Source organism: Oryzias melastigma, linkage group LG16, assembly GCF_002922805.2.
Source record: "Oryzias melastigma strain HK-1 linkage group LG16, ASM292280v2, whole genome shotgun sequence".
NCBI classification, from domain to species: domain Eukaryota; kingdom Metazoa; phylum Chordata; class Actinopteri; order Beloniformes; family Adrianichthyidae; genus Oryzias; species Oryzias melastigma.
The window spans coordinates 20,041,510-20,062,443 of NC_050527.1; the positions used below are offsets into that span (position 1 = coordinate 20,041,510).

At 39.3% G+C, this 20,934-nt stretch overlaps 3 protein-coding genes across 3 annotated transcripts in view; 1 reads left to right on the forward strand and 2 right to left on the reverse strand.

Moving 5' to 3' along the window:
• Window positions 1-7,856, reverse strand: part of rnf144b (ring finger protein 144B) — a 16,073-nt gene extending 8,217 nt beyond the window's left edge. Inside the window, exons 1-4 of the mRNA XM_024268146.2 lie at window positions 7,557-7,856; window positions 3,594-3,841; window positions 2,969-3,073; window positions 1,095-1,155 (exon numbers count right to left, since the gene is read on the reverse strand). Of these exons, the coding sequence (XP_024123914.1) occupies window positions 1,095-1,155; window positions 2,969-3,073; window positions 3,594-3,764 (337 nt within the window). The 5' untranslated portion in view covers window positions 3,765-3,841; window positions 7,557-7,856. The remainder of the gene's footprint in view (window positions 1-1,094; window positions 1,156-2,968; window positions 3,074-3,593; window positions 3,842-7,556) is intronic.
• A 2,174-nt stretch (window positions 7,857-10,030) lies between these two features.
• LOC112144024 lies at window positions 10,031-12,205 on the forward strand. The gene is made up of 5 exons (XM_024268328.2): window positions 10,031-10,533; window positions 10,972-11,101; window positions 11,216-11,254; window positions 11,460-11,612; window positions 11,718-12,205. Exons 1-5 carry the CDS (start codon window positions 10,483-10,485, stop codon window positions 11,918-11,920), a joined length of 576 nt encoding a protein of 191 aa, XP_024124096.1. The 5' UTR covers window positions 10,031-10,482; the 3' UTR covers window positions 11,921-12,205.
• Window positions 12,206-12,792: 587 nt separating this feature from the next.
• iqcg (IQ motif containing G) lies at window positions 12,793-17,136 on the reverse strand. Its single transcript, XM_024268326.2, has 10 exons — window positions 16,982-17,136; window positions 16,434-16,566; window positions 16,332-16,366; window positions 15,115-15,204; window positions 14,955-15,039; window positions 14,718-14,861; window positions 14,568-14,642; window positions 13,282-13,413; window positions 13,119-13,208; window positions 12,793-13,045 (listed from the first exon to the last, which is right to left on the reverse strand). Exons 2-10 carry the CDS (start codon window positions 16,560-16,562, stop codon window positions 12,935-12,937), a joined length of 891 nt encoding a protein of 296 aa, XP_024124094.1. The 5' UTR covers window positions 16,563-16,566; window positions 16,982-17,136; the 3' UTR covers window positions 12,793-12,934.
• Between the last annotated feature and the right edge of the window lie 3,798 nt (window positions 17,137-20,934).

A 20,934-nucleotide genomic window follows, 5' to 3' on the forward strand; every position in this document is an offset into this window, starting at 1 on the left:
AAAAAAAAAAAAAAAAAAAGTAATATTACAAGTTCTTTTCTCGCAAATTTAAGAGATTTAAAATCGTAATTTAAAAAAAATTTTTTCTTTATGAAGTGGCCCTAATACTCCGTCGTACAAAACAGCTAGCATGTAGCATAAATATTAGCTAAACTCCAAATTAGCCTAAAAAAATCTTAGTAAATGGCAAAATAGTCCAAAAATTTCACAGAATACCAATTTTTTAAACTCTAAAACTGTAACGTTTTAACATACATGCGAATAATAAAAAGACAGGAATATTATTCCAGAATAAATAAACTTAAACCTTAAATAACTTTCAATATTTTACTCTCCATAAAAATATATTTAGTCAAAACTATACAAGTTAGTAATAAGTGTAAGATAACATTGGGTCATTAATAACAATAAGATAAAATGATCTGGAGGGCCGGATAGAATTACCTGGAGGGCCGGATCCGGCCCTTGTGCCGTGACTTTGACGTGAGCTTTATAGCAATGCTTGAGCTGAATTTGGGATAAAATTTGCTCCTGGGAGAAAACTACCTTTCTCCAGCTGTCAGTAATCTGTCTTACTGCAGAAAGGTACAACACACTTAAAAAAAAGCGGCTTCTGCATTTTCACTCAGAAATTAGTGCAAAAAGTTACATAAATTCATAAGAATGAGCTTAACAGACACAGAACTGAATCTTTACGGTACTTTTCACACTTACATTAAACTAAAAGCTCAACAGTGATGTTAGCTCAGCTTCTTTAAACACTGTTGCAGCAGCAAGGAAACTGGTTGTGAAAAATAACAACAGCAGGAAACCTGCAGTAAAAGCCTGTACTTTGAACTGTTTCATACTTCCAACAATAATACATACTGACTTTACAATCTTTCTTCACTTGCCAATAGAAATATTTTAACGATTACAATGTGCATCTGCTTTACAAAGATAGTTGCTATGCTGCTAATTTGCCAAAATAGAAACAGGCTTGACTTCTGGATTTGAGTTTTGTTTGTCATATTTACTATACACTTTAGGGTTTACCCAAACCGACCGGGAAGCTCACCGACAGACTCATACCTGCAGCGTTCATGATGACTCACCTCTCTCAAACTTCAGCCGCTGATAAAGGCTCGCCTGATCGGCAGCAGCCAGACTGGCAACCTGAAGTCAGACAGAGTGCATTATGGGATTTAGAAAAGCTTCAATAAACCATATAAAGCCCAATTAATATGTATGTAGGGCTTCAAGCCAACAGCTATGGAAGGTTTATCAACTTAACCCTTTAACACTGGAGCTCTAGTGTTTATGTTCTTTGATTGGCTATAATTTTTTAATCGTTAACATAATAATTCCAGTAGATTTTGAAGGAAAAAAGCGGCTTTTTTCCTTCAAAATCTACTGGAATTATCACGTTAACGGTTGAAAAGTTATATTGTGTTAAAGATTTTTTGTTTAAGCGTCACTGACGACGCCCCAGGTGCTAAAGAGTCCAACTCCAATGAAAATGGTGTTTTTAACATGTTTTTTGTAGCATTTTTCTCAAAATGGAGCACATTTATAACGAATTTAAGATGAAAATTGTGTCTCAATATTTCCGTATTGCAACCGTGTTGGAATCAGGAGCAGATGAAAAAATGCTGTTTGAAAAAGCTCGAGTTTGTGATGTGGCAACCGAAATGATCGAGATTCTGATGCAGACCAATAGATCCATGAACGTCTTTGTTTTCCTCATCTGAGCTGGAATCTGGATCTAAACTATACAGCCGGATAGAAATGATATTTTTATTTTTTATTTTTGCTACGCTAATGTTACCGTGGGGTTATGATGGGCTGTAATCTAGAGGGAGAGGGTGCAAACAAAGGGATGATGGGATATTAGCAGAGGTTAAATTCTGCGCCAAAAGTCCCGCCCACAACAGTTTTTGATTTTATCTAAAAGCGGAAAAATTATCATTCAAATTTTACAAAAGATCAAAATATAGTTGGAGTTGAACTTTAAATAAAAGTAATCTTTAAAAAAAAAAAAAACTAAATCGGGATTCAAAACATTTAGAAGTTCATTTTTTTAAGGGCCAGGAATCGATTAAAAAAATTAACTCATTAATTGCAAACCTGGAAAGAATTAATCGCGATTAATCTCAACATTTTTATTTTTTTTAGTCACTTATTATCTGCGAGTAATCACAATATGAAATCATACACAAAACCCTAAATTTAGAACATTTATTTTTAATTAATGCTGTCAATCAATTACAAAAACATTTGATTAATCGCACTTTCATTTGGGGATTAATCACTATTAATCGCAATGTTTTACCAGGTAAAACATATTTGTACAATGGGGCACGGGACCATGGATTAAATAATCAGCTTTTTGTGAAAAGTGATCTAAACCACAAACAATAGCAAGAATAAAGTACTAAAAACCAATTGAATATTTATTTATTTTGTAAGTGACTATGGTATAAGCGGGATAAAACCCGACGAAATGTTTTAATGCACGCCGTGGAAGCCTGAACCGCTGAGTTAAAGTGAAGGACTGTTTCTATGATTAATTTGCATTAATACATATTAACGGGTTAATTTTTTTATTATTAAACGTGTGCGTTAATGTGCTAATGTTCACAGCCCTATTTCTTTTTTAAACTATTCTTCATCCACAAAAAGCAACTTGTCCCTCCAGAATGACAAATGAGAGGCTTCTTCCAAGTGATATTTTAAATTAAAAATCCTCATGAATTCAGCATTACAGCTTCACACATCTACATTTACTCAACACTCATTCCAGTAACCACACAAAGGCTTCAAAAACAAGGATTAAAATAACATTTCCTCTTTTCTCTGAAAGCACGCAGGATGTGAAACACGCAGACTTGTGGGAATACTCCAAGATCAGAGCAGAAAGCTGCTGACTGCAGACGTCTTCAGGATTTCCCTTCAGTGTCTCGTGTGGCGGCGTGGGAGCAGAGCGTACCTCTGAGTCCAGCAGAACGCCGCTCTTCTGGCAGGCCATATCAGGGCAGGTGATGGGGGCTCCCCCACCCTCCTTTATCGCCAACTCAACGTACTGCTGCAGACACTGGAGAGACAGAAATAAAGGAAACTCCAGTCTTCCTGAAAAACACTCCGAGGATCAGAGGATGAAGGGACTGTGAAGGCGTGAGCAGCTCTAGCATGTCAAAACTCACATGTTCCCTCAACTATGAAATCTGGAAATGTTGAGGAACTGAGCAGCTGTTGCACAAGGACAGACAGTTTGAGGAACAAAAGAGGAAGAATCTGAGAGTCACTTTTCTCCTTGAAAAAGACAGAAGTGAAAATGAAACCTGCGACAGAGGGAGTCATCTCCATGACGCTCATCAGTGATTGTTCATCTAAAACTTCCAGCTAAAAGAAGAAAAGCCTGAATGTGAGGGAAAGACACGTTATTTCACTAGTTTGGAAAATAACAATCAGAACAGCCTCTATTTTAGGGTTGTACACTGAAGTCATTGGAGGCGGCACAAACAATCTCATTATTGATAATTGAGAGTTTGTGAGCTGAGTCAAGCTGGAAACCTCAGAGAGTAAAAACAGGCTGGCAGCAGCAGATTACCCACCGCGCTGCAGAACCTGCACTTGCAGCTCTGCAGCTCCTTGGCTGCAGCAGCTGGACGCTGGCTCAAGCACAGCTTGCAGAAAACCTCAGCGCCGCACTGGGGGCCGGCTCCACCCTCATTCGTCACCAGCTCCTGGGCGTCCCGGTGCTGTGGGGGACTCCTGCCAGCCATGGTGGGGCGGGGGCAGCAAAGGGAGAGGAATCAGGCTGCGACTAGGCTCTCAGTCGGGATGCCGAGTGTCCATGTTCCTAAAAGCAAAAACGAGACTTGTTTTTCTCTTCTTGTGGCTTCAGAACCGTCTGGAAACTGTCAGATCTTCCTCTAAGTGCTGCTCTTAATGATCTCTCCTCCCTGCACAGGCCTGCTTTGTTGTCTCTCCGTTCAGGAATGTCATGTTGGCAGTTCAACACAGCTCCTGAGAGCGAGCTTCAAGAACAGATTGTCTCATTGTGTCACATCCTACCAAGAACGTTAAGAAATCAGAACAAAAAATGTCTTCAAACTGCTATTTGTTTGACCTTTATAAAGGAACTCTAAAAGTTGCATTACCCTCAATAATGCTAACGTAAATGCTTTGTGCTAAATCTGGTTGCTGAAAATGCTTAGGCAGTTTACTCTAATTGCTGAAGGGATTTGCTGAAAATCCAAAAGCTTTTTTGCAGAATGCAAATTTTTCTAAAAGACTTGAAATTTTGCTACAGAATAATAAAAGAGCGCTGAAGTTCGCCTAAATTTATGAAAATAAATTAGCGCATTTGCTTAAAAAATTCTCCATACATGCCAAATTTGCAAAGATAAAACCTAAGTACCGGTAGATGCCAAATTAGCCTAAAAAAGCTAGCACATTGCTAGAATATTAGCTCAACTCCAAAATAGTCAAAAAAATTCTCAGTAAAAATAATCAAAAATGTTAGCCTATTGCTAAAATATTAGCTCAACTCAAAAGTAGCCTAACAAACCTCAGTAGGTAAAAAAATTTCCAAAAATGTTAGTCTGTTCCTTAGCTAAAAGTAGCCTAATAAACTAGTAAGAAATGAGTCAAAACGTTAGCCTGGAGAATATTTTACTCAATACTTTATGAATACAACCAGTAGAAGTAGTACTGTCTTGAACGAGCTGAATAATTTGATACCAAGATTGCTGAAATCGCTGAAAGTGTGATTGAGTTTTTAGGTGCCAAAAAATGTTCAGGAAGGAGCAGGAGAATCACTATAACATCATTGTAACATACTAGACAAAACATGTAAAGATGATCAGACAAACTGACAGGAAAAGGAAAAAATAGCTTCCCCCATTGCTGAGAGCTCTCTGTTTACACACTCTCCTTCTAGCCAAAGGAAATAAAAATCCTAAGAAAAAGAAATCCTCAACAGGGCTCAAGCCAGTGTCCTGCCTGTGCATGTCCCGGTAAAATGCAGAGGGTAGTGTCAGGAAGAGTATTCAAACTAATAAGACATGGATATGGATTGATGAACTAATATGACGGTTTTCTATATGACACCCCAAACTCTCAGCACATCCCTTAATACTCTACCAGCACCCCATAATGGGGATGTTAGATCCAGGCCTGCTGGAGATGGAACACACATGAAATGGAGGATTTGATGGCATAAGCATAATTGGTTTGCCTTCAAACTATAAACAGGGCAGAGTGTTCCTTAAAGTTATGTTTGTTCCCAGTCAGTAAAGCCAAGAGGGCCCCATATGGTTTAAAAGTGGGCAGAAATGTTGGACCCCATTGGGTTTGTCTACAGTTTCTGTGGTGGCCCCACATGTGTTTGCCCACATTGGCTTAAGTGAGGATTCAGTGGGTAGTCTGCTACAGCAGAGCTGGCTAGCATGCTACAAAGGAGCTGGCTAGCATGCTACAAAGGAGCTGGCTAGCATGCTACAAAGGAGCTGGCTAGCATGCTACAAAGGAGCTTGCTAGCATGATGCAGAGGAGCTAGCTAGCATGCTACAGAGGAGCTCGCTAGTATGCTACAGAGGAGCTCGCTAGTATGCTACAGAGGAGCTCGCTAGTATGCTACAGAGGAGCTTGCTAGCATGCTGCAGAGGAGCTAACTAGCATGCTGCAGAGGAGCTAACTAGCATGCTACAGAGGAGCTCGCTAGCATGCTACAGAGGAGCTCGCTAGTATGCTACAAAGGAGCTTGCTAGCATGCTGCAGAGGAGCTAGCTAGCATGCTACAGAGGAGCTCGCTAGTATGCTACAGAGGAGCTTGCTAGCATGCTGCAGAGGAGCTAACTAGCATGCTACAGAGGACCTCGCTAGCATGCTACAGAGGAGCTCGCTAGTATGCTACAGAGGAGCTCGCTAGTATGCTACAGAGGAGCTTGCTAGCATGCTGCAGAGGAGCTAGTTAGCATGCTACAGCAGAGCTGGCTAGCATGCTACAAAGGAGCTGGCTAGCATGCTACAAAGGAGCTTGCTAGCATGCTGCAGAGGAGCTAGCTAGCATGCTGCAGAGGAGCTCGCTAGCATGCTACAGAGGAGTTCGCTAGCATGCTACAGAGGAGCTTGCTAGTATGTTACAGCGGAGCTCGCTAGTATGCTACAGAGGAGCTCAATAGAAAGTTACAGAGGACCTCGTCAACATGCTACAGCAGAGTTCGCTAGCTCAATAGGACGGAGCTTGCTAGCTTGCTACAGCAGAACTTGTTAACATGCTACAGTGGAACTCACTAGCATGCTAAAAATCAGCTTGCTAGCATACTACAAATGAACTCGCTAGCACCCAACACCGGAGCTCAATAACATGCTACAGCAGAGCTCACCAGCATTTTACAGAGGAGCTCGCTAGCTCAACAGAGCAAAGCTTGCTAGCTTGCTACAGAGGTGCTCGCTAGCTCGACGCAGCGCAGTTCAATAGCCCAACACAGCGGAGCTCGCTACTATGCTACAGTGGAGCTTGCTAGCTCAATAGGGCGGAGCTTGCTAGCTTGATACGGTGTAGCTCGCTAGCATGCCACAGTGGAGCTCGCTAGCTTGATACAGTGGAGCTTGCTAGCACACTACGCTGTCCACCGGGCAGCTGGCTAGCTTTAGTCAGTGTGGGCTAACACATGTGGGCCACCACAGGAACTATGGACAAACCCAATCGGGTCCAACATTTCTGCCTACTTTTAAACCACACAGGGCCCTCTTGGTCTTGCTGACTGGGTAGATGTAGAAATCCTTTGGATTTGTCTCCAAACAGTTCTGATCAGAAGCCCGGTCAGTCAGAAGGGCTGATGGGATTTCACCCTCAACCTCTGGAAAACAAAATGCCAGCTCATAGAGGCAGCAGAGAGAAGACAAACAGGATATTTTGGGCTGTAAGCGAAATATTACCTGCTCCCTGACACTATGCAAGGCACGCAGGAGGGTATAAATACATTTGCTCTCATGCAGAACAAACGTCAGCAGACTCTTCCACAAACAAACAATCAGACTTTTGACTCGGTCCAAGTGAAAGCAACAATAACGCCATAATCTGGGATTTGGATTTAATCCTGTGGATGACAGCGGCTGGACACAGAACAGGGTCAGCCTCTCAGCTCCCGGCAGCAGCAGCTCGGTTTCTGCGCAGTCATGGCTGATCCTCCAGCTGTCAGGCGGGCGAGCTGAAGCTCATCCTCACTCAGGTTCGGTCCTGTCGGCTGGAAAATTACAGCCCTCCATGCAGCATCCAGCTGTTCCTGTTAGAGCCCGGGCTGCACAATGATCACAGCAGATCCCAGATGATCATCAGAGATTTTGGTGGTCTCCTGTGCGCCAACAGCTGCAGCCCTGACGCATGGAGGTCTCCAGCCTCCCCAAAACAAGGAGGGGGCTGCATCCTCGCTGGAGATGTGGACGATCATCTGGGAGTGGGAGCTCAGGCATTCAGGTCAGAGGATCACACTGAGGTCTCATCACTCCTGCTCCAGCATGATCCACCCTCCAGTCCCACACTCAGTGAAGGTGGACTGGACACGTACCTCTCCGTGGAGCAGCGGAAGAACCCTGAAGACCCGCCGCGCTCCGGCCCCCGCGGCCTCCTCTCATCGATGAAAGCGGCTGTCAGTCCCGCACGTCACCGCAGCGAGCCTCCAAAACACGCTCGGACCTCCTGCGCGTACCCCTCGGGCCCAAGCGCGCCACCGAAAGTGTACTCAGTCGCCTGCCTGCCTGGATCCAGGAAGCAGCGCGTGCTTTCCGAGCTGGCTGCGTCACTGACGCCGTGCTGCCTTCACGTGCACCTCGGAACTCAGACACTTACAGTCAGTAAAAAGTCTCTGGTAGATAAATTCAGGTCCTCGAATTATTTTTGGTTGGACCTAAATAAACATACAATTCTTAAGATATATCTAAACACATGTGTAATAATAATCATCATCATCATATTTATAATTATAATAATATTATAATTATAAATATGTCATACACAATATGTTAACAGAATTTCAAAATATTAAAATTTTAATTGTTTTCTTTATATAAAATGTATGAGGAAACTAATGTATGTTAAAAATGTAAAGTTAGTTTGACACTTGAACATTTCATAAAAATATTTATTTTGTTTTCCTTTTCTTTGTTTGCGTAATTTTATTTCATTTGGTCTTCAATTATTTAAAAGTTTGAACCAAAAAAAAAAACGCGTTAAACACAAAACTCTACCTCAGTTTAACTTAAAAAAATAATTTGTGAGTATTTTGTTATATTCTGTCTTCAATAGTCACTCGGTCGATTAAAATAATATATAAATTTACGGTAAAAGACAAGTACATGTGTAAGCCTTTCACATGCATTGATCACAACACTTTTAAAGTTTATTTATCTTTGTTTAAAAACAGAGGTCAGTCATTTAAAAAGCTTTTTTGACCTTGTTTATTTTGTTGCATTATGTTGAATGTTTGAAAAACACCAATGACTGAAACCCTTTAACATAAGGTAATATTAAAAAATATATTTTTTAATGAAAATGAAATAATTCTTAATGTAAAGGTTGGAATCAGCTACACAGGAGGGTTTTCATATTGTTTATGACACAAATTCTTAGCTAAAGTTAAATCTGAACTTTCTCACAGTTTTTAACTTCTCTTTTGTGTGGTCCCAGCTGTGGGTTCTACCGTTTGACTGTAAATTTATGAGGACCATTTGAGCTGTAAGTCAAAATATTTCAAATCAGGATTTGTTCTGTTCAGTTAGTTATTTACAGGTAATAAAGTGTATGCCCACACACTTCTATAGTTGTGTAAAATGCTTTTAACCCTTTAACTGCCTCATCAACCGGACACATTTGGAAAACATTTTATGAAAACATTTTATGAAAACATTTTATGAAAACATTGGTTGTGGATGTTACTCACCCAAAGCAATACGATTTTACACATTTTAAATGTTTGAATTTAATCTGGTAGCTAAAGGGTTAATGAAATGCTGTTAGTTTTCTACCGAAAACAACACAAAAAAATTATCTTAAGACCGTTTTTCCACAATCCTGAATTTTTTTCACATTTTATTTGATATTAACCAACACTAAATGTTCAATAGTTCTTAAAATATAGTTTTTTTCTGTTGAATGGTGTACATTACTCCTGTAGGAGTTTGCATCAGTGGTGTCTCCACTCCTGCAGATATTTTCTCCGTGATAAGAGAAGGAACAGGAAGTTTCATTCTTGTTGATTCTTGAAGAGAATGACCCGAAACACGACAGCTATATAACCTATCATTACAGCTGCTCCCATTCCCGCTTGGCCAGGATTGCTTCACTGACATTGCAGGAAGCGGAAAGCGCAGGTGTTGAAGTGACCAATAAAATATCAATATTTGCTTCTGAACACTGTAGCCTCCGATCAGGTTCATGGAGAACACACTCAGAGAAAGCTGCACAGAAAAGTCTGCAGATATAAACCGGTCTCCAAACAAGTAGACATGAAGATCCAAAGCTTTACAGTAACTCAAACGTTACAGGAAGGCTGGGTTTTTCCTGGAGAGGCTTGTCTCTAATCCTGACACCCACGAAGAGTCCAAAAACCATGCTCATGGGCCGAATGTCATCACGCCAAACCCCAAGTATGGCTCATAATGTGAGATTGTTACTGACTTTTCTTACAATTTTAATACAGAGCAACTTTAATCCGTTGGATTTTCAGATTCTTTCATCAGAACCGGATAGGACTTCTGGTACAACTGTGTGAATGTTTAGTAATCATTCACACTAGAGTGATTCTCCTGATCCTCTCTGTGCATTTTTTAGCATGTAAAAGCCGCTTTTCTCCTTCAAAATCTACTGGAATTATGTTGATTGTGTTAAAGGTTGAAAAGTTAAAGATTATTTTTAACACAAATACATTGATTATATTTTGAACTTTTGACTGGAACTATCAGAAAATGTTGAGAAAGCAGAAAATCTGTTTGTTTGTGGCTCACTCTTAGACTTCCTGCTTGTTGTAAATTGTGAGTCATTTCAGTACTTGTGTTATTGGAGTTGGTTGCTCAAACTGAAAGAGTGTGAGTGTGTCAGTCATATGGAGACAAGTGAAAAAAATGCTTCCATTTTATTTTTTCGACGCTAACCAACTTATAGCAAATATTTACGTTTTATTTTGATTCCCAACTGAAGGTAACATTTCCGAGGTGCAGTGAACGTTGCATGTGCCGACAGTCAGAGGACTTTAATTTCAAAAACTGTGGTGTCTTTCAGTCTTTCAGTCATCACCCATTTCCCTAACAGGACGGTAACATTTTTGTTTGTCACGAGACACTCGAGGAGGAGCTCTGCACCTGACGGAAACCACGGCTCCGAGTGCGCATGCGCCCGGGGTTTCCCTCGTGGGTCGTTTATAGAGAAGTATATATACAGTCGGTGCTCAAACTGCTCATTAAAGGGGAGGGAAGAGGCGCGAGCTCAGCAGTCGGGTGATGGACACCTCAGACGCTCTGTCAACCATGAAGAAGTTTCTCATCACTCAGGTAAGGCCTCACCTGAGACAGACTTTAGTCCTCTAGTCACTGTGAACTCTCTGCTTTGTGTTCTAAAGAAATCCACTCAATCCATGCAAAATAATACGAGTTAAATAGATGAAGTCATCCGGAAGTGGTCCAGCCCCCCCTGTCTCTTCCTGCTATGTAGACTCTGATCACGCATTGATTTGCATGATGCAATATTCAATCAGCAAGTTCCTAAAGTTGAACTGTCACATTAATGAATGATATTAAAATATAAAATGTTCCCATTTAGATTTATTTAAGCTCTTCGATTAAATACCTCACAACTTTTATTGTGCTTTTATTTTATTTCACTAAATGGTCTTTATATATTTTCAGATTTTTGATTTGTTCCTTCTGCTGCTCCTGATTGTTTTGAACATCTTCATATGAATCAGTAACTAGAATCTCTTCCTGCTGCAGGTGGTTCCACCCAGAGCTTCGGCAGTGCAGAAGGTTGTGGCTCGGATGCAGACCTTTGCCCAGAGGACCTGCCAGCTCTTCTGCCTGCCCCTTCAGCCTCTGCCCTGTGGAAACATCTCATGCTGCTCAGGTAAGAGCGCCTCAGTGTGGTTTTATTTACGTTTTCTTATGAAAAACCTAATGAAAGTCCTTTTGAGATTCTTCTTCCTGTTTGGTTTTTCACCCGTCACATGTTTGTTTGTAGCTCAAACCCATCAGCTGGAACCAGGGGTAAAGAAACAAGGTAATAAATCATTTATGATGACATAATAACTGAGATTGACATCCTAATCTAAGACATAACTTCTAATAAAACACAAGTTATTGTAAGTGGATTTACTGCATCTGTAAAAGTGCTGAAATCAAATCAATCAGGAACTTTAACAACTTCTGCCGTGATGTCACCTTCAAACTTCCTACATTTAGACTCTCTTTCATTTTCACTTTAGACCACTCCCAGTCAGTTCAGAGTGTCCCACCCACCATCCTGATAGTCAACATCAGCAACTCCACCCTCATCGACTGCGTCATTGGGGATTCCTGTCCGTCTGCAGCGGCAGAGCGCCAGCCTCTGATGCAGGAGGCGGAGCTCCAAAAGCATGGTCAGTCACAGCCAAACCTGCTCTGCTTATGAGACTCTCAAATGTTGTTTTTTTCTACGCCTGTCTTCTACATTTGTCTACAATCTAACTTGCTTCCTGTTGCAGCTCAGCTGAAGTGCAGCTGCAGACAGAAAGAGCAAGTCGAAACACAGAGCCTTCCTCCTCCTCCTCCTCCTCCTCCTCCGGCCTGTGCTTCTGCATCACCACAAGAGCAGCTCAACATCAGCATCGAAAGCTCACACCTCAACTGTGTCATCATCGGAGACAACAACCACATGCACATTGAAACGAGCCCAGCTTCAGACTGAGACGAGACCAGCTTCAGACTGAAACGAGCTTCAGACTGAAACGAGCTTCAAACTAAGACGAGTCCAGCTTCAAACTGAAACAAGTTTCAGACTGAAACGAGCTTCAAACTGAGACGAGTCCAGCTTCAGACTGAAACGAGCTTCAGACTGAAACGAGTCCAGCTTCAAACTGAAACGAGCTTCAGACTGAAACAAGCTTCAAACTAAGACGAGTCCAGCTTCAGACTGAAACAGCTTCAGACTGAAACGACCTTCAAACTAAGACGAGTCCAGCTTCAGACTGAAACGAGTCCAGCTTCAGACTGAAACAAGAGGAAGGTTGGACTCTGCTCACATGCTCAGAAACACTGTTCATCTTCAGAAATCTGGACAAAAAACTCATTATGAATGTCTTGAGTATTATCAGTTATTTTATTTATTTTATTTTTTATTTTTCTGAAACTTCCTTTTACATGTATGATCGTGAACTTTTTTATTCTTGATCTGTGGAGCTTATGAAGGCCCGTTTCAGTTCTGCTTCTTCTGACGTCAGTCATCCCTACTGTGTTTTTTGTGACTTGTGACTTGAGCTGACAAACAGGTCTGCCTCTCCACAAAGACACTTTCCTCAAAGTATTTCTCAAAACTGGGTTTTCTGTGTATCTGTGTATGTTCCCCTCCAGCTGCAGGATCAGCTGGAAATGTTACGTCAAGAATACTCAAAAGTTTATTTTTTATGTCTCTTATATCTGGGAACACTTCTGAGGACTTGTATGGCCTATGGTCAGAAACGATAGATTAAATTCTGCTATTTATTCAAGTGTTTTAATTATCTTTGTAATTGTTAGTAACAATTCTTGTTAACTGTTTTTAATTGAATATTGTGGTACATGTTGATATTTATGTTTTTTAATGTATTTTTATTGGATGTTTTTGTTATTGACACACATGAGGTTTTTACAATAAAGACGAATTTTTCTTTCTTGGTCAATACGTGAATAATGACATCTGAGTAAAAGAGGAATTGGAGAAAAGTCACTTCTTCTTTCCTTTCTTCTTCTTCTTCTTGTCCTTCCCGCTGTCTTCCGTTTTCCTGAAGGGGCCCAGGCCTCGGCGGACTGTGCACCCCCTCCACCAGGCCTGGAGCTGGAGCAGTTCAGAGTCAGCAGAAACGCATCGCTGAGGATCCAGAATTTTGCACTCTCACTGGGTTTGTTACCTTGGTAGCAGCAGTGACTCTTTCCTGCTCTTCCTGCAGCCTCTGCTGCTCCTTCTTGTCCTCCGTGACCAGCTGTTCCATCTCCCTGAACTGAAAGCAGCAGACCAACGCTTGTTTAGGAGAGGTTTGTGCTGCTGCTGCTGCTGCAACACAGCAGGCTCACCTGTCTCCTCATCTCCATCAGTTTATCTAAGGCCAGTGTTTTTTTTCTGCACACATCATAAAGCTGCTGCTTCTTCTCATTCAGCTTCTGCTGCGTCTGCTCCTCCCGCATGTGCAGCTCCTTCTGCACCTCCTGCACAGAGATAACACAAAAATGAGCTGCACTAGTAACATTAGCTCATGTGATTCCGGTTATTCTTCCTTCAATTAAAACATCAAATATATCAATATTAATGAACTCTTCCTGTAGGATCAACAGTTTCTTTAGGAAAATGTGTGAGTTTACGTGCCGTAAAATTCCAGCACACTTTCAGCAATTTTCGCAATCTTGGTATCAAAATGTTCAGCTTGTTTAGGACATTACTGCTTGTAGTTTTGGTATTTATACACTTTACAGTTTTTGAAATATTGAGCAAAACATACCCTAAAGCAGGAGTGTCAAACTCAGTCACACAAGAGACTAGAATCCAAAACACACCTTAGGTCACGGGCCGAACAGCATAAACATTTATTGAACAATCTAAAACTGTATTTTTAAAACTTTAAACTGTAACTTTTTAACATAATTATGAACTAAATATACAGCATTACCTGAGATAATGTTAGTGTGAATGCTGTAAGATGAATTTAGCTTGTAAAGACACTGAAGCTGATACCTGAATCACTGAAGCTATTAGCTGAAAACGCTGAAGCAGATAGCCAGCTAATTTATTAGCTAAATTAGCCACAAAAAAAAAAAAAACACCTTAGGTTAGCCAAAGCAGCTAGCATGTAGCTGAAATATTAGCTAAACTCGAAAATAGCCTAATAAAACAAAACAAAAAAGCCTAAAACACAAAATTGTGTGGGTGAAACTTTTGAACGATAGTGGAAAGTTAGAAATCATCAAACATGCACTAACTACAGTAAATGGACTTTTTGTTTGTTTCACCTTTTGTGTATTCTTGTTTTACAGTATTAAACTTGCAGTATCTCCTAAAAACATGACATACAGCAAGGTGAGTTTGGAGAAAAAGGACTAAAACTGCAAAAAAAGGAAATGTTTGTTTTTGTTGACTTTTGAGTCAAAGTGGAAAAGAACCTTCTGGCTAAATGAGTCGTATTATATCTTAACTATAAAAAATGACCAAAACAGAACGGGAAACTTTAAACACTCATTTGTTAAATTCCGTACCAATAGATTTGATTCTGAGCTCCAGTCCAGAGATCTATCCTCTGTGACTGGATCTGACATCAGTTCTGACCATAGACTGTATAACTCTATTTTTTACAGTCAATGGTTCTGACCTGGTTCTGATGGAGCAGAAACGTCTGGGATTCTGTGTGTGCGCGCTCCTCCTCCCCCAGCTGTTTCTTTACAAACTGAAAAATACACAAACCAAAAGATAATTCAAAAGTGAAGGTGATGATAAGGCAGAGGAAGATCTCATGATGCACCTCCAGCTCCTCCTCCTGCAGAGAGCCCGTCTGCAGCGCCTCCTCCTGGATCTGCTCATACTGTAACTTGAGGTTTTGCTCTTCACTCAAAGTCTTCTTCGCACTGACCTTTAATGCCAACATTTTCAGCTGGAATTTCAGTCTCTAAAATGAAGACGGAGAGTCACCAAAATAAGTGAAGTGGATTTTCCTCTTTCAAAACCAACAATTCTCTGGCAAACATCAGTAGTTTCTCACTTTAATGTCTTGAGTTTTTTCTTGTATTTGTTGTTGTTGTCTCATTAAAGTCAATTTTCTGTTCTCCAGTTCAATTTTCTTGAGTCTGCATAGAAAAACATTGCTTAGTCTGATCAGGCCTAAAGTAATATAATATTTCAGATGATATTTAAAAACAAACATTTTCTCTGAGAAAAACTGCAGAGAGCTGAAGCTTTGTGTCTGCTCCACCTCCAGGCACAGATGGGAAATCTCCTGTGACATCAGTTTGCTGCACAGAGAAAACACAACAATGCAGAGCTGACACGATTAGAGGACTAATCAACTATTAAAATAGCCGACGACTAATTTAATAGTCGATACTCAACATATGGAGTCAGAGTGTAGTAAAGTTGAAATTTATAATGTCATTATTCAAGCCTTTTCAACTATTTTGACATTTATCAAGTTTTTTATGCTATTTATGAGTTATGTTAGCTGTTTTGGTTAATTTAGGCTTTTCTTTTGTGGGTATTTTGGTGTGGGGCTTTTTTGAGCTACATGTAGCTGTTCTGGCTAATTTAGGCTTTTTTTTAGTTTTCTAGGCTGTTTTGGTGTTAGGCTAATATTGATATGCTTTTTTGGCTAATTTAGGCTTTTCTTTTTGTGTTTTTTTTTCTTTTTGCTCCATTTTGGAGCTTAGCCAATATTTCAGCTACACTGTAGTTGTTTTAGCAAAAAAAAAAAAAATGTTAGTTTTTTAGGCTGTTTTGGTGTTAGGCTAATATTGACATGCTAGCTGCTTTGGCTACTCCAGGTTTTTCTCTGTTTTTTTCTTTCTCCTTTTGTAGCTTAGCTAATATTTCAGCTACATTCTAGCTGTTTTAGCCAATTTGGGCTTTTTTTGTTAGTTTTTTTTTTTAGGCTGTTTTGGTGTTAGGCTAATTTTGACATGCTAGCTGTTTTGGCTAATTTAGGCCTTTTTCAGTTTTTTAAGGTATTTTGATGTTTAGCTATTTTTAAGCTACATGCTAGCTGTCTTGGCTAACTTACATTTTTTCTGTGTTTTAGGCTAGTTTGGCATTTAACTAATATTTTAACTATCAGCTCCAGCAATTTCAGCTATCAACTTCAACATTTTTAGCTATTAATTTCAGCATATTTAGCGGCAAAATTCATCTCACAGCATTCACACTAGGATTATCTCAGGTAATGCTATATATCTAGTTTTTAGTTAGTTTAAAGCTAATGATAGTTAAGATGTGTGCTTGACATCCAGTTTGTGCATGACCCGATTAGTCGACTAATCAGAAAAAATAATAGGTGATTAGTCGACTATTATAATAATATTTTGTGGCAGCTCTACAACAATGCCATCAGTGAATTCAAACAAGACTAGAATAACAGGTTCACACTCACCACTCTTTCACCAGCTTGATTAGACTGGATCTCTCCTACAGAACACCAAGGATTTAGATTCCCAGCATTCTTCTTCAGTCTCATTTTGGGTCGAGAGCTCACCTGTGCAGGTGCTGCATCTACCTCCACACTGATCTTTAGTAAGATGCTGTGCTCCAGCGTCTGCAGGCGGTGGGCAAAGTGTTCGAGAGCAGCTGCAACTCGAAGACTCTGGATCTCTGACAAAGACATCCTGCTGCTCAGAATGACACAAATGGGTTTTACTCCTGATTTAGATCCCAGCTGATAACGTGACGGGAGGGAAACATTTAAATGTTTCTCATAAAAAAAGATCAAAATTATAACAACAGATGATCAATTTAAGCTTATTTTCAACTGTGGTTTATGTAACATAATGGAAAATATAAAAACAAAATCCTAAAAAAAAATAATAATGATACTGACTTGATCTTTGGTTCACTCATTCCTGGGACATGAGACTTTAACCATAACACTCAGAAAAATATAACATATTGAAAATCAAGTAAATCCTTTGTTGGGGTAGCGTTAAAGTTCGCATTTTAATACTTCTCTCGAACCATGAGGAGTGCTGTTATTCCACTTTTCTTCGTTTCTTCCTGTTGACGCGTGCGGAACGATCCATGACTTACCTGTGTTGTGTTCCTGACGGACGCCTGCGTTAAAACGGATCCATTGGCGTCAAGTTAAAGATCTCGACAAACGCTAAACACGAGCTGTGACTAGTTTGAGTGTGTTACCATGGCAACGAGACGGGCTCAGGCACGTGCTAGCGCGCGCGCGCCTTTTAGTCATTCATTTCTAAAGACTAGACACCGTCCGTATCAATTTAGAGCTTTATAATTGTTTCCCTTTTTATTTCTGTCGAGCTGAACTTTAACTTCACTTTAGTTCAAACTGAATGACTTCTCGTCTGCTTTTTTTTCTTTTTTCTATTTTTTTCTCTCTTTGTAAATCACACGTTTCAAAGTCAAGGCCCGGGGGCCGGATCCAGCCCTCCAGATCATTTTATTTTATTATTAATGGCCCGATGTTATCTTGCGCTCATTTCTAACTTGTGTAATTTTGACCGAATATATTTTATGGAGAGTTTTTACATTGAAAGATATTTACGGTTTAAGTTGATTAATTCTGGTATTCTGGCAAAAGTAAGGAAAAAAACAAATGATCACATAACTATAGATATGCACGTTTTTAGTCTATATTGTTTTTATTTTTGGTTTCTTAATGAGTTTCAATGATTCTAGATACAACTTAAATTCGTTTATAAATATTCTAGATTTTGTGTGAGTCTTCATATATTTATATTTGTGTATATTAAATTTAGCCAGACAGAGGATAATATTCAAGCAGATTTATTCCCATTTATTTTCCGATACTATTCTAAATAAGATGATATTTAAAGAGAATGTTGGTGGTTGTGGGAATATGTTACTCAGCCAGCAATTTATGTATGTTACTCACCCACTGCGTCACCGTGCAGCCCTGTTATTTTATATATATATATATGGTGATGACGTAAGTTGATCTGTAATTAAGCCTAAGTTAAAATGTTACGTTAAAATTATACTTTTTAATAGTTAAAACAATAGTTTTTCAAAAAGCGATTATGCTATTTTCATTGTTAAGTGGCTGAATGTGCCCACCAGATGGCGCCATTTCCCCTTCAAAACTGAATGAGCCGCAGCATGTCCCATACATAGGGTCCCACCATAGACTGTATATAAGAATTACTGGACTGAGCAAACCCCCCTCCTTCCGTGTTCCATATAGGAAGTACCACTGGGTTGCCATTATCAGAAGTTATTAGAGTTATAAATTGACCAATCAGATGGCTCAATAAGCGTTTGTGGGTCTGACGTCGAACGTCTGGGGGGTTTGATTGACAGATGACTGGACGTCACTAATTCAACAAGTCAAAATCGCATTAATATATATCACTGCAAAATCAAATCAATACAAACATTTTACATCGTTTATGACTCAAATGTGTTCTGATGGTGACAATGTGGATATTTTATTAAAAACATTTTTTAACACTTTCTTTTGTTCATAATTGTTCTTTGCTTACGTGATCCATGCACGCTAATTTTTGTGAAGACTTCTGGGAAATTTGTAGTACACATTGATTTTGGGATTAGTAGACTCAGACAGCACTTTAGTGTATTTTTATTTTATTTTTTTTGCACTACACATTGATCTCTGTTTGGACTTAGAATTATTCTTTGAGGACTTTTGAAGACTTTTTGAACCTTTTTGAGTTTTTTTGTCTGAGTTTTCAATATGGTTAATATGGTACCATCAGTGACTGCTGTGGATCATAATAATAAAAAAGTCAATATCATCAAAACTTACACTAAAATACTACTATTCATACAAAAACCTTTGTTGAACAGGGACAAAAAGCACAGTGAACTGTTCTTGTATTTACACATCTGTCAGTTACAGAACAATTGTCTGTTAGTGACGAGGTTTGTTGCTTAATGTATCTTCAAATGTATATCAGACAAACCCAAATGTCTTTAGGATGATCTTAAAAGATTCACACGCTAATTCAAACAAAACCAGGACTTCTTTGGCACGTCTAAGATTTATTTTTGACCCAAACACTCAAAACAAATCACAGGAGTTATTGCATTAAAGTTTATTTTGTTTTCAGCATTTGTTTCACTCTGCAGGGAGTTAAAGGTTCATGGCAGACTGAATACAAGCTCCACTGCAGTACATGCATGAATCCGTCTAGAAAACAAACCCCCAAACAGAGCATCAGACTAAACGTCAACAGAAATGTGATCACAAAGGCAACTTTTAAGGCAGAAATATCTTAAAAGGAAGATGAGCGACAGGATGAAGAATGTTAAATGCAGAAGAGAGCGACACTTCAGAGGATGAACCGGACTTTTAAAGGCATCTGAAAAAGACTTTCTGTGTTTAGATTTGTAGCTGTTTACACAGTAGACTGAGTTTTACCATCTGAGGCGTTCTGCTATCAACACGACACCAACCTGTAAGCAAAAGTCAATTACAGTTTAAAAAGGCAAAACAATAAAATCCACTCTAACAGAATCATTTAGGAAGGCAAGTCTGTCTCTATGATTTACAATGGTTACTGATGAAACCACAGCACTGACTGAACACTTACCAGCACGTTACAACAGCTGGATGGTTACGACTGTTCATGAAGAGCAGCTCATGTGTCACACTTCTAGAGCAGATGTCTTCTGGGAGATAATATCTAAATCAACATCTCCAAATTCAAAGGGAAACATCCTGGTAGTGATTCTCCTGCGGCTCCAGAAATCTAGATATCAAAACGTTCAGCTTGTTCAGGATATTACTCCTTAGTACTTTTAGTATTCATAAACTTTAAAGTTTGTGAAATATTCAACAATATATGTTAAATAATGAGAAATTGCTCAAATCCTTCAAAACTTTGAAACTTGTGAACTTCTGCACACTTTCAAACTAGACACCATTCAAACGTTAAAATGTTCAGCAGCTACTGTTTTTATAGGCTAATTTGGAGTGTAGCTTTTAATTTAGCAACATGCTAACTGTTTTACCAATTTAGACACTTTCAATTTGTTAGGATAATTTAGAGTTTAACTAATTTTGGCAAAAATAAGCAATTTTTCCCCCAAGTTTTTTATGTTAATTTCGAGTTTAGTTGATATTTCAGCATTATGCTAGCTGTTTTGGCTAATTTAGACATTTTTCAGTTCTTTAGGATAAATTGAAGTTTAGCTAATATTCTAACAATATGGTAGCTGTTTTAACAATTTTAGACATTTTCCATTTTTTTGGCAAATTTGAATTAATTAATTTGGCATTTAGCTAGCATTTCAGCTATCAACTTCAGCGTTTTTAGCTATCAGTTTCAGCATTTTCAGCTATCTTCACTAGCGTCTTCAGCGACCACATTCAGCTTACAGCACTCACACTAGCATTATCACAGGTAATGCTATATGTCTAGGTTATTTTTCAATTTGGAGCAATTTCATTTCACTTGTTGAAGCTGCAACGTGAGCAGAAGAAGATGACTGCAAGACTTCTGGAAAATGGAGAAAATGGGCGGTTATTTGGCACGTCAGCTTAACGAGTTTCATGGTGTAAATTTAAAGGGTTCAAAACAGACTCCCTAAAATCTGTGTGAAATGCGGGACGTGCTTTTAGCTGTGCTTACAAGTGCAGTAGAAAGAAATCCAATTTGAAAGAAATCCATCTTTTACCAAACATGCAAAAGTAAATCATGAGTTATAGAATCGTATAAAGAAGAGCATCCTCTGGTTTGTGCTTTAGTTAAATGTGGACGTCGCCCCCATTAGATCTGCTTTGGACCCTCAGTTGAGTTTGTCCGTGGCCACTGAGGTCAGGAAAATCGTCCCTGCAGGACCAGAGGTTAGACGTGTAAACTCTGGATGCTGAGGAGTTTTTATGAGAGGAGAGTAGGGGGAGGATGGAGCTCAATGTAATTCATGTAACGTGACACATAAGCAGTAAATAAACAACAAACAAACCATTGGCAAGTGTGGCTATATTCTGTACCCATAAAGGTACTCTGTAAAAAAATAAATGAAACAAAAGA